A 14125-nucleotide genomic window follows, 5' to 3' on the forward strand; every position below is an offset into this window, starting at 1 on the left:
AGGGGGATAATCCTAACCCTGGGGAGACAGAGGCAGGCGATCCCTGGGTTTTGCTGACCGACCAGTTACATCAGCAATTTACATGTTCAGAGAAGGACACTATCTCAAAACTAATAAGGTGGGAAGCAATGGAGGAAGACAAAAGCATCTACCTCTGGCCACACAAGTGCATACGCACGTACGCACATGCACACGTGCACACACACACAGACATGCACACACATGCACACATACCACACTTTAAAGTCCAAAGAGACAAGACATGGTGGCTCATTCCTGTAATCTCAGCACTTGGAAGGCTGAAGCAGGAGGGGTCATGAGGCTCAAGCTAGCTGAGCCACACAGTGAAATGTTTTTTCTTTTCTTTTCTTTTTTTCAAGACAGGGTTTCTTGCAAGGATTACTCTAAAGACCCTGGTAATGATCTTGGAAACTTAAGGAACAGTAAACAGGAGAAATGCCTCAGATAAAGACCTGGAAAGACCCCAGAGGGTATGGGAGCCCCACCCTTCCTGGAGGAAAGACAATGAGGATGACCAGCAGATTTCCAGTCAGAAATCCTCATCAATACAGTGGGAAAATAGAGAAAAAGGCCAAAGGCGGAGTTCAGTACAAGGCCGTGAGGCTCTGGCTGGAAACATGGCTGAGATGTTAGACCAGAGTTTGGTTCGAGGCACCCACATTAGGCGGCTCACATCCACCTGTCACTCCAGCTGCACGGTGTCTAGCACCCTCTTCTGGCCACCTTGGGGCACTCGCGCTGATATGTGCGCATGTGCACACACACACACACCTCTCTCTCTCTCTCTCTCTCTCTCTCTCTCAAAACAATAAGATAAATATTTTATTAAGAGTGAAAAGGCCAAAAATAAAAAATAAGAAAGCTTCTGTGCTTTGAAGGACACGGACACTGTCTGGAGGGAAGAGATAACTTAGAGACTAGGAAAACAGTTTTAAAGTGAAAAAGGTCTGGTCTCTGGGATATTTTTTTAAATTCAGTAATAAAAAGACAACTAGTTTTTAAAATAGACAAAATATTCAAATAGACATGTATTAGAAAAACATACAAATTACCGATAGGTATTTTAAAAGATCCTTAATGTCATCAATTATCAGGGAATTGCAAACCAAAACCCCATGGAGCCACCATCCCCCTCATACCAACATGGCTCAAAACAAACAGATGATAAGAGACAGAAAGGATGTACAGAAAGGAATCCACGCACACGGCCACTGAGATAAAAATAGTGTAGTCGATTTGTTAACAATCAGGAGGTTCTTCAAAAAGTAAAACAGTTGCTGTATGGCCTATGATCCTCCTCCTAGAGATACATCCAAAAGAACCAAAAGCAGCATGTCTATCCAAACGAGAACACAGAAGCCCACGGCACCAACAGCAGGAAGAACCAAAAGGCTGATGAGCTGAGAGTGGAGACACAGAATGTGGTGTGTCCATTAATGGGATATTGTGTAGTCATAGAAAAGAATGAGGACCGGGAACTGTGCTAGAATACGAGTGGACGAATGGGGCTAGTCGAGGGGCGCCGTTTACTGTAGGGCTCTGCTTATACAGCATGCTCAGAACAAGCACATCCACAAAGAGGAAGAAGAACAGACTGGAGGAGAGCGAGGAGGACGGAAGTGACTGCTCAGAGGTATGGGGTTCGTCGTGGGGAAGATGGATTAGAGTGATCACAGACACAACCTTGTGGACGCCCTAACAGCCATTGAACTGCATACTTTAAAGGGTGACTCTTATTGTACCTGAATTTTTACTTCCCTCCCCCAGCTGAAAGCAAAGGAGGAAGATTCTGGACACAAAACCTGGAGCTCACTGCCGGCAGACCATGCCGAAAATGATCCAATTCCTAAGGCAGAAGAAAAATGACAGGGGTCAGAGATGCGCAGGTCTGTAAAGACAGGGGGAGCGGCAGGGAAGGAATAAACAAAGGGAAGATAAAATCTTTTGTTTTTTTCTTAAGTTTTAAAATATCCAGTGTAGCCGTGTGTGTGTGTGTGTGTGTCCGTGCGTGCTTGCACACATGCACGTCTGTGACATGAGCACATGTGGGGGTCAGAGGGCTGCTTTCTGGATTCAGCTCTCTCCTGCAGCCTGTCTGAGGAAGAACTCAGGGTGACTCCTCAGCAAGCACCTTTTTCGGCTGAGCCATCTACTGGGCCCGTTTGTTTGGTTTTTGTTGTTGTTGTTTGATTGTTTATTGATCAAAAAGAAATCTTTTTTTTAAAGCAATAAAAGTAAAAATGTGGCAAGTGTGATGGCATCCACCTATAATTCCTGGTCACGGGAAATGGAAGCAAGGGGTTAGGAGGTCAAGGTCTTCCTCAGCTACGCAGTTATCCAAGGCCGACCTGGGCTGTGCGAGACCCATCTCAAAGAAATCAAAACAGAGTGAAAATGCATTATGTGTTTATAGGACAAGTGTCAGTGAGCTGAACGCCAGTAGCGTCCCAGGGATGAAGGGGGCCTTGGAAGCAATCTGTCTCACACATCTGACAGGCATGGTATAAAAAGCCACACTGAATACTTTTGGATATTAGAGATTAAGAATGGCAAACATCACATATCAAAACTAATGAAATGTAGCAAAACTCAGTGTTTTGAAAGGAAATGTTTAGTTTAAAATATTTATATAAAGTTGATGAATGACTGAAATCGATAATCTATACATTTAATTTTTTGAGTGTAGGAAAATAATCACAGAACAACTCAAAGAAGAGATATTTAAAAATACAAGAAAAGAGAGAGTGTGAATATATGTCCAAACCTGAAAATTCATTGTTTAGAAAAATAGTTCCAAGAAAATAAGCAACCCTTCAGTAAAACAGATTAAGGAAAAAGAGTTAAGATATAAACAATGTTACAAATGAAAAAATGAACATGATTATATATAAACAACATGATCAGTGATCATGTCAAAAAACTGAACAGATAAAGTGAGATTCTATACAAGATAATTTACCAAAATGAATGCAAAGAAACTGTACATGCTGTAGAGAAACTGAGGCATGGGTTAAACTCTTTTCCATGAAAACACTGTGTGACTTTGTGCATCCTTCCACACTGAAGGGACAGATCGGCTTGGTATTCCTTAAATTCTTCTCAGGGGAGAAGGAAGAAGAGATGCTCCCAGGTCACTTCAGGAAACCTGTTCAACTCTGGTATCACACACAGACAAATTAGAAGGAAAAAAGAGAGCCGTTTCACTCATGAGCAGAGAAGCGAAAAGTTTAACCAGATCCAACGATGTGTTAAAATGAGCGACGTGTCTGGACCAAGCAAGGTCAACCACGGACGCAGGACAGATTAGCATCTGTAAACATTTGCTCTGGAAACACAGTAGATCATTGGATAAAATAACATAAGCACATGGTCAAAAGCTTTAGCAAATCAGGAGGAAAAGAGAGTTTCTATAATGCAATACAAAGTACAGAAAAAATTCTTACAGAAAATGGTGAGCATGGTATTCAGGAAGGGTGAACACAGATGGAGACACAGTCAGGGAGAAAAGACACATGTGATCAATTCAAAGGTCCTAAGCTTTTCCAAAGTGCATGTGTGTGTGTGTGTGTGTGTTCACAAGGGAATGTGTTCTTATGTGTATGTGTAGGTATATGCTCATGCTTATGCGTGTGGAAACCAGAGGTCAAACTCAGGTGCTGTTTCTCCAGAGGCAGCCAGCCACCTTGGTTCTTTCATATCTCTCAGTTGGACCTGGACTTGCTGATTACGCCAGGCTAGCTGACCAATGACCCCCAGGGATGCTGCTCCTGTTTTCTCAGTTGCTGGGATTATCATACGCCCAGCTTTCTTACCTGGGTGCTGGGGGTTGGACTTAGGTATTCATGCTTCCCCGGGGGGTTCTTCACAGGCTCTGCCATCCCCCAGTCCTCAAGGACCTATTTTTTTTTTAATGTTGAGTTTGGGTCCCGTAGATTCTTATGTGTTACAAGAATCAGGGGAGCAAGAAAATATCTATGGACAAGAGGATGTCATAAACCAGGGATTCCAGAGTGTGACTCCTGGGCCTCCAGCAACAGCATCACCTGGAGACATGTGAAGCCTGCCCATCTCCACAGCCTCGCCCACATCTACTGAGCAGAAACTCTGGGGGTGGAGCCAAGCAGCACATCTTAAGAAGCCCTCCATGGGATTCTAATGCTGACATCTGATGGGCATCACACTTTCTTGCTTAGTTGATTTTTAAACTAGATTTAAAAAAATAAGAACCTTGGTCACATCTCCTCTTCCTCGTGGTGCCCTCACAGCTAAGATAACAGGAAGAAAACAGAACGAGGACTCTTAACAAAGTGATTCCCAATGCTAGAATTAGCTAACTTCATAGTTCCAGACTTTACCCTATATAGATCCCAGGTGAAAGCCCTTTAAGAAAGTAATAGCTTTTGTATAAGGGAAGGTGAACCCTAGAAAGGCCTGTCATAGTTTGAAATGAAGGTGAACTTGCACAGGAGATCAGGACACCCAGGGGACCTCTGAGAGCAGAAAGAATGCAGGTTGTGTTTCAGGTGCATGGTCACTGTTGTCCGTGATGACGTGCAATTCAGGGTGCAGCACCGCTCTGCAGAGGTCAGAGGAAGCGTCTAGTCTTCAGAGCTCCCCCCCCTCCTCGATACCTTGTGAACCTCGGCCAACTCATAGTCCATCCTCGCGGCCCTCTTCAGAAAGCCGGCCTTGGTGGTGATGATCTTGGGCTTTGGAGCTTTGATCCTGGGCTGCGTCACAAAATCGGGGAGGCATGATTCAAGTTCCACTAACCCTGTGGGAGGAAGCATGTGGTTTTAGCGTCCCCTGCTTACTTTGAACGGGCTGAGGGCGTACTGTTAGGACCGTGAGCTTTGGAAGGTGACGTCTTTTAAGAGGATGAACTGTTTCTAAAGCGTCAAGTATGTGGAGTTAGCGTCTGCTCTCAGTGCCTTGGGCGGCACGGTAAGAGCCTATTCTAAACTAAAGATGTGTTTTACAGAAAGTACAGCCAGCAGCGATCTATACAGCTTTATGACAGATGGCATCCCCATTCTAAAGTGGGTGTTCACCAACTCATCATAGTTTGCTCTGGAGACACCAGCCAGGGCTCTAAGCTCAAGAGTCTGGCCGCTAACTCGGGATCTTGGCCAGAGGATGCGCCAGCTTGGGAGCTAAACTCTTAAAAATTGAAACAAGTTTCTTGGGCTTCATAAGAGGCACAGAGCCCTTCATGAATTGACCACCCAGTTGACTTTGTCCTTTAGATTTCATTGTTTGTTTCATAAGCAGAGGTAAAGCTTTTAAATAAAAATATATTTCGGGCTGGAGAGATGGCTCAGAGGTTAAGAGCATTGCCTGCTCTTCCAAAGGTCCTGAGTTCAATTCCCAGCAACCACATGGTGGCTCACAACCATCTGTAATGGGGTTTGGCGCCCTCTTCTGGCCTGCAGGCATACACACAGACAGAATATTATATACATAATAAATAAATAAAATTAAAAAATAAAATAAATTTGGCCGGGCGGTAGTGGCACATGCCTTTAATCCCAGCACTCGGGAGGCAGAGGCAGGCCGATCTCTGGGAGTTTGAGGCCAGCCTGGTCTACAAGAGCTAGTTCCGGGACAGGGACCAAAAGCTACAGAGAAACCCTGTCTTGAAAAACCAATATATATATATTTCAAAGCGTGATTGCTGTCATTTGTTTTTAAGTAGAAATCTTGCTGAGTTGCCCAGGCTAGCCTGGACTTCTGGACTCCGGTGATTGCCGGTCTCCAGCTCTGAGAATTAGGAACCACAGACGTTGGCTAGCTACACTTAAGCTACTGCGTTTCGTAGAGAACTGAATTTGCTCTGTGTTAGATTATTCCACAGGGGTTTTCTGTTCTTTGCGTCTGAGTTTTTATTACTTCATATGAAGCTGTACTGACAAGCATCTGCCATCTGTTTGCCTTTGCTTTTCAGGCATTCTATCGTTTGCCCTCGGGATTTGTTTACCTTCGTAGGTGTTGAGGTAGTGGTTTCTGACGACAAAGTCCTCTGAGTTGTTGTCTGGGAAACGACCAAGGCGAGACAAAGGCCCATAGACCTGAGATGCAAAATCAGAATACTCCTTGATGATGTCTCTCCTCTGCAGCTTCCCCTCTATATTCTTCCCTTTTATTAGGAGTTTTCTGATGTCTGAAATAAAAAGTACTGCCATGATTCTTTCCCAGACGCTACTCCCAATTATGAATGTAGACTAGTAAAGCAACTCGTTTGGTTCACAAGGAAGATATAGAGCTGGGTAAATTTTACGATGGCCCACGACAGCCAGAATGCAGCTCTAGAAACAGGTGAGCCATCTGTGTGTCTCTGAATACCATGACAGGCAGGGAGGCAGAAGCTGAATCAGTTAGTGTCCTAAGTGTGGAGTCACACGCACGCGCACATACACCCACCCCCACACACTTCCCTTTGATAACTGCACGCTCTGGGCTAAAAAGAAGCAGTCAATAGAAGATTGTGAAATAACCGAAAGCAATTCAGAGTAAATAGAAAATCTATGTTCTGTGCAATGCTAGATCAACCCACCTCCTTGTAAGGGGAGCTCTGCAGATTCATGCTGGCTAACACCAGGGTTTCAGATGTTCCGGCTCATAGCCTCCAGCCTGACTTGGTGGGCAGAGGAAGAAGGTGCACTTGTGCACAACCAAGCACTCATCCGGGGAGTCATGCGTGCACTCCCATCTGCTCTTCTGTCCCTTCTCCCCAGAGAGCCATCCCTTCTGCAGCCCTCCCTGGGCCACCGCTAACAGCTGTGACAGCCTATCACTAGAGCGAGGAGTCCAGAGCCACTGCTGCCTTGCGCCTGCCGTTCACGGTTCAGCCACAGGACTCTTTATGTGACGCGGAGTGTTAGAATTTAGTAAAATAATTTTTATCTAACTACTTATCTCTAAAAGTCGAATCCATCACTAGCTATGTCTTGTATTGAAAAGAAAAAATGTCTGAATACATGGCCAACAGCTAGTGAGGTTAGCTTGAGAAAATAAAACATAAGCTGAGTTCACTAAAAAGAATTTTTAAGTAAGAATTTAATTTCAGAAAAAAAAAATCAATGTTCACGTATTTTTCTAAAAAAATGTGATTGAGTTGCTAGGGTGCATATCATTTGCTATGTATTGGTACTAAGACTCTTCAGGGTTTTTTTTTTATGAATTTGGGGCAATCTGAAAACTTTCAGAGCTGGTTTTAAATTTTTTTTTTAATTAGCTCCTTGAAAATTTTGTACAGTGTGGTTTGATTATATTCGCCCCCTCCTCAGTCCTCTCAGAGCCACGCCCCCTTTTCCTTCACCCCTCCTCAGTCCTCTCAGAGCCACGCCCCCTTTTCCTTCACCCCTCCTTAGTCCTCTCAGAGCCACGTCCCCTTCTCCTGTTGCCCAATTTAGTGTCCTATTTTTGTCTATTGTGTCCTCATCCATCAAGTCCAATCTGTGCTGTTCGTGTATTCTTGGGTGTGTAGCTCTCCAGTGGGGTGTGGCCACTTACCAGGGTCAACACTCTCAAAAGGTAATACACTGTTTAAAACGTTAATTACCTTCTATTTTAAGTGTGTGTGGATGTGAGTGTTTGTGCTGGAGGCTGTCAAGTGCCACGGCACACGTGTGAAGGTTGAGGACAACCTTCAGGAGTCAGTTCTCCTCTTCCGACCGTGTAGGTCCTGAGGATCAAACACATTTACCCATAAACAATCTCAATGACCTCAGTAAGGCAATTTTACAGGTAATTTAAAAAGTTTTTTTTTCAGTAGGAAAAGCTACAAAATTAAATAATAATAATTCAAGATTTAACTTGAGTTTTTAGTTTAGTTCTTTGTGTGTGCTGTATGTTCATGTGGTGCGCGCACACGCCCGTGCTAGCAGGTGCGGAGGCCAGAGGAGAACACTGTATGCGCTGTTCTATCCACTGAAACGGGGTCTCACACTGAACTCGGGGCTCGCTATTTCAGACACACGGGCTGCTCAGCCAACCCCAGCGATCCTCTCCCCTCCTCCCTTGCATTGGCAGGACAGACACACATAGCCACACCCGACTTTTCACCGGGTGCTGGGTGTTTGAACTCAGGTCTTTGTGCTCGCACAGCAGGTGTGCTTAGCCACTGACATAGTCATTCTTAATCCTGCCCTAAATGATCAGTGAAGTGAGTATGAAAATGTACAATTATAGGATATATAATCATAAATATATCTGTGGCATTAAAAATCTCTTAGAGAGAAGCAATTAGGAAATCAGAAGACTAAAATATCTTAGGGGGCAAGAATTAAAAAAAAAAAAACAGTTAGTTGCCTGGCGCATGCTTTTAATCCCAGAACTCTGGGAGGCAGAGGCAGGTGGATCTTTGTGAGTTCAAGGCCAGCCTGGTCTACAGAGCAAGTTCCAGGACTGGCTCCATAGCTGCTGAGAAACCCTGTCTCAAAAAATCAACCAAATAAACAAACAAACAACAACAAAAACAAACAACGAAACAGTTAATCAATAGGCTTCCTAAGTAGAACCTTGGTCTATGAATGTGGGGAGCCTCACACCAACAATGGCATATGTGTGCCTGCCAAGAACTCGACTACTTATTAGAACATGGTCACACCTTCTTAACAATTTTCCGCCAATGTCCACCTTCCAAAAAATAACTCCTCTTTCTTCCTTGCCTATGCGATACACTAAGGCCAAATCAGAACTCCATCATAGCTCAGGAAGGCTTGATCAAAACCCCCAAAGCCCACGCCACAAATTACTTGACACGTGTGTGTGCTGGATCTGCGCCACTTTGGCCTCCTTCGCCTCCTGCAGCTTCCACCACTGGGCATTCAGGTGCTTCATGTCCTGCTCGTTCTGGTTCTCCTCGCGCCTCCTCAGCAGCTGCTTCAGAACCTCCAGCCGCAGGTCCTGCAGTCTTGGGGTGGGTTACAGAGCATTACTCTCCCAAACCGCAAGTTCTATTGGAGAGCCACAGAAGGCCCTCCCTATAAGCATCATATTCGTGCGGTTTAAAAAGACCACTGTGGTAAAAAACGGGACAAGTGAGCTGAAATCCCGGGGAGGTTATTCCGGCCGCAGATCTCTATATCGTGGGAGCTTGGGAAAGGGGGCGCGTTCATGCACACAATCCGGAAGACCAAGAGCAGACAGATGGGGCAAGAGGTGGGCTCTCTAAGCAGCTGAACCTAGAGAACAAGAGGTTTGTGAACAGTACCAGACTAACCAGAGTTAAGAGGAGGAGGGAAGAAAGCCGGGGTAGGTAGTAAGCGATCTTGAGACAGGACTGGTCCTTACACATAGTAGGAACTCAGTTGTTAACCTTCTCTTTCGTTCGTGAATCTGTGCTCCCTCCTCATGTGTTCTAGCGCTGCCTTGCTTATATATCCAACCACATGCAAGTGGTGGCGATGTCTGTGCCCTCAACTCCTTAGGAACCAGTGTTTCTGCCTTGGGAAACCTGGTATGCACATACCAATCAGCACGTGAAAGGCTGAGACAGGAGGATATGTATTCAAAGCCAGCCTGGACTACATAGAGAAATTCTGACTCAGAAAAGACCAAGGGGATGATGGGGCTGAAAGTAGGGGGGCAGAGAGGACAGAGCGTGCCTCAGATCTTCCCTAAGTGCAGACAGTGACGGAGGATGGAGCCAGGCGATCAACGCTTCTGGAGACTGCGCTATTAACATGAAGGCACACAGCCTCGCTGCTTCCCAGAGTGAAGGATATATAGTCACACGCTACACAAGGAATCCGGTCTTAAGTACTGTGATGGTTCTGTGACACTGTGAGGAGGCAGAACAGTTCCTGTCACCTAGTGACGGCAGAGCCATTGAAGCTCCACAGATCAACACATTGTTCCCACTTATGGTGATGTTGTAAACAGACGCACTGGGCAGCCAGCCATGTAAAGCTTGGCCAATACAATACTATACAGCACTTGATGATGGCAACAACTCACTATGTATGCTGACAGATTTATGCCGCTTGTTTATTGCTGTTTTATTTATGTATTTAGAGACAGGGCCTCATGCAGCCTAGGATGACCGCAAACTCAGTACACCATCAGTTGTCTTGAACTCCTGACCCTCCTGCCTCTACCTGTTGACCACTGACGTTAACCTCCAGACCAGGCTTTTATTGTTATTTTACTGTGTTATTTTTAAAGCTTCTTGTTGGAATTTACTGCTATTTTATGTTGGTGGCAGCCCCGTATACCTCATATTTACCACATCTCCAATGGCACCGAAGGGCCACACTGAGTGACCTTAGCTGTTCAGGATGAGAAAGAGCACTCTGAGAGTCACCCAGCGACGGGCCCACCTAGTGACACACTTCTCAGAACACACCCCACATCCCTCTGTTAATCAGACAGTGACTATTCTAGGTGGTACCAGGGTGACCCACATCCCTCGGTTAAGCAGACAGTGACTGTACTGAGTGGTACCAGGGTCACCCACGTCCCTCTGTTAAGCAGGCAGTGACTGTTCTAGGTGGCATCAGGGTCACTTCTCCATCTTGCTTTTACTTCCATTTCTTCTGTGGCAGAATGAAGATAATAGTGCCTCTTTCATGAGGTTGTTGTGGGCGTTAAATGAGTAACTGCAGGAAAACTTCTCGAACTTAAGTGTGAAACAGAGCTCTCTGGAAGGTCTGCTCCGATGCAGATTGATGACTCTGACCTCCTGATTCAGTAGGATGTGCCCAAGACTATGGGTTTCTAGAGTGTTCTCAGAACAGTGTGCACAGAGTGAGCACTCTGAGCGATGTGTTCTCTAAAAACCATAATAGTAATGATAATGATGGTGACGGCGATGATGGTGAAGCATGAACGCTGCTCTCACCAACCCAGGACAGCTGTCCAGGAGCCAGAGAACCTACTTTTCAATCTCTCCCTCTCTGAAGGCCCACTCCTTCCTCTCCATGGCGTTCATCATCATCCTCCTCTTCTCAGCCTGGAGGCTGTCGTTCAGTGGGGGCAGAGTGGCTTCCCACGCACGCTTTTCCCGGGCCCGTTCTATCATCTCCACCTCAGCTTGTCCTGCTGGGAGACCTCGGCCTGAAAGGGAATGTCACAGCTCAGGAACACAGGGCACACTCACAAGCCACCTCCTGCCCTGCTCTAAATTCAAGCGTTGGGCTAGATCACGATGTCACTGGGAAAGTTTCCCTGGAGGCCTCAAAGCTTGTGTGTTACCTGTGCCCTTCATTCATGCCTCCTCTTACTGAGGCAGAAGTTGTTTTGTTATAGAATATTACTTTAAGATGAGTTACATTTATTTATGCGGTGGAACATTTGTTTAATGATGCAAAGATATGTTGCGTTTGTTTAACTCTGTGAAGTCGTGTTACTTTGCCTGCCTAAAACACCTGATGGGTCTAATAAAGAACTGAACAGCCAATAGGATAGGCAGGGCTGGCAGGCAGAGAGAAGAAATTGGACGAGAAAGAGATCAAGGGGAAAGGAGGAGAGGAGGATGTAAGGGGCCAGCTACCCAGCTACACGAACAGTGATGGAGTAAGAAAGAATGAAAGGTGCATAAAATAGAGAAAGATAAAAGCCCAGAGGTGAAAGATAGATGGGATAAATTTACGAACAACTGGCTAGAGACAGGCAAAGCTAAGGTCGGTTATTTGTAAGTAATAATAAGATGTTGAAATAACTAGGCTAGTTAAGAATAAAACAATTAAATTTTATTTATTATAAGGGGAAAACTCACGAAACAGGAAAAGAGAAATCCAAGCACAGCAATGTCCCGTGGGAAAAGGCACAGAGAGAGCGCATACCTGGAGGTGCCCACGTTTTACCCTGGGTCCCAGTAAAACCATGCCTTAACTAAGACCCACCTCTTAAAGATGATTGGCTAACAAGGTTCCCCACAAGGTTCTGTGTGTATTTATATGGGAGCTGCATGAAGAGATGAGGTGAAAAAACCAACAATTTCTGGTTGCATACATGTTCAAGGAAAGCACTGAGGAAATGGTCAGTGACCACAGAATGACCACACCTTCGAAAGTCCTGTACAAGTCCATGTTTTAAAATCCAAAGAGGGGCTGGAGAGATGGCTTGTGGTTAGGAGCACTGGCTGATCTTCCGAAGGACACAGGCTCAGTTCTCAGCACCCACACAGTGACTCAAAACCGGCGCCCTCTTCTGGCCTGGTGGGCACTGTACATATTGTAGTGCACAAATTAATATGCAGGCAAAACACCCACATACTTAAAATAAAAATAAATAAATCTCCAAAATGTTCAATGCAGAGGGGAAAACAGATCTGAGACTGGAGTTTTGTTGAATGAAAGTTAAAAAGAACCATACTTTTAAAAAGGAACAGATGACAAAGAAATAATCCTGAGCCAAGAATCTTCCTTATATCTGTCCCCTCTAGTGAATATACAGTCTAGCAGTAGGTCTCACCTCCACCTTTAAGAGTTCAAATACTGATCTAGTCATAGTCATAGTATAGCTCAGAAGCACAAGCCAGGACCTAGCTCAACTTAGCCTCCTCTGACCCAGGGTTTGGGAACCCAGTTGCAGATTTTATAGCTAGCAGATCTAAATGTAGCTTTGTCTTGGTCCATTATCTTCATAGGGCCAAAAACTACTTAAGGAAATAGGTATCAAGTGAGTTCCTGTTTAATATTTTAATTTTTATTTTAAAAATAATTATATAGAAAAGTCTAAAGAAAAATATATTTCTACCACATACAGTGAGCTACTTCTTAATTTTCTGTTCTATTTGTTCTACATCTTTTGTTTATTCATCAATTCATTTAATATATGAAGAAATACATATGTTTAAAGAAATGAGTAGGGGCCGGGTGGTGGCGGCATATGCCTTTAATCCCAGCACATGGGAGGCAAAGGCAGACAGATCTTTGTGAGTTCAAGACCAGCCTGGTCTACAAGAGCTAGTTCCAGAACAGGCTCCAAAGCAACAGAGAAACCCTGTCTCAAAAAACCAAAAAAAAAGAAGAAAGAAGAAAGAAGAAAGAAAGAAAGAAAGAAAGAAAGAAAGAAAGAAAGAAAGAAGAAAGAAAGAAAGAAAGAAATGAGTAGGGCTGGAAAGAATTAAAAACAATTAAGCATTTTAAGAGTACGTGCTGTTCTTGCAGAGGGCCAGCGTTTGGGTCCCAGCACCTACATCAGGTGGCTCACAACAGCCTATAACATCATTTCCAAGGGATCTCGCTCTATTTTGGCCTCTACAGGTACCTGTACTCACATGCATACACCCTCCCCTGGGCCCCTCACACACACTTGCATAATTACAATTTTTTAATATGAGTAAAATATGTTCCTAAAAAGAAAATGTAACAGCTTAAAAAGAAATGACTAATCCCATGTCTAATACATATGAAAATAAATATATCTGGTATTTGTATAGGGTTTTGTTTAGTAACTTAAAAATAAAAGTATGAAAATATCATTTTCATACCAGACATCTGTATTATCTATCAAATATCTTTACCTTTTCTAATGAAAGAAATTTAAAAATTAAAACTAAAGCTAAAGATTCTTTTAATTACGAGCCCCGCTCTCCTCCTCCCTCTCCCAAGATAAACACAAAAGGAATTTAGAGCATTCTTCCTAACCTAGGCATTTTGGGACTCTGGGAGTTACACTTCATTTTGTTTTCCAGACAGGGTTTCTCTGTGTAGCTCTGGCTGTCCTGGCACTCACTCTGTAGACCAGGCTGGCCTCGAACTCACAGTGATCCACCTGCCTCTGTCTCCTTAGCTCTGGGATTAAAGGTATGCTACCCGGTGATAAATTACACCTTTAATCACTTATAATATAGCAAGAACTGTCCAAATTTACCTACTCGTCAATAGATCCCTATCATAGAAGTATAATGATTCCTATCTTACAAATAAAGAAACGGGGGGGGGGGGGGGTGCTAAAAGCCAGTGGCATGAAGTGGAGGTCGGGATCAAGCGCAGCGGTCTATACTGTGTTCTTATGCGTCGGCAGTTATGCTCCTCATGAGGCAGGAATCGGAAAACAGATTTGATTTGAAGATGAAACGGAAAGAGCAACATAGAAACAAATGAACCGACTTTACATGCTGTTTTTACAAGCACATGCGAGCTGGATTCACATG

General features: G+C 44.3%; 1 protein-coding gene across 1 annotated transcript in view; it reads right to left on the bottom strand.

Moving 5' to 3' along the window:
• Positions 1–14125, bottom strand: part of Cfap91 (cilia and flagella associated protein 91) — a 46133-nt gene that overhangs the window by 14213 nt on the left and 17795 nt on the right. Inside the window, exons 7-10 of the mRNA XM_057765415.1 lie at positions 10902–11079; positions 8778–8935; positions 5999–6181; positions 4653–4795 (exon numbers count right to left, since the gene is read on the bottom strand). Of these exons, the coding sequence (XP_057621398.1) occupies positions 4653–4795; positions 5999–6181; positions 8778–8935; positions 10902–11079 (662 nt within the window). The remainder of the gene's footprint in view (positions 1–4652; positions 4796–5998; positions 6182–8777; positions 8936–10901; positions 11080–14125) is intronic.

The sequence above is a fragment of the Chionomys nivalis genome, chromosome 3, assembly GCF_950005125.1.
Source record: "Chionomys nivalis chromosome 3, mChiNiv1.1, whole genome shotgun sequence".
NCBI classification, from domain to species: Eukaryota; Metazoa; Chordata; class Mammalia; order Rodentia; family Cricetidae; genus Chionomys; species Chionomys nivalis.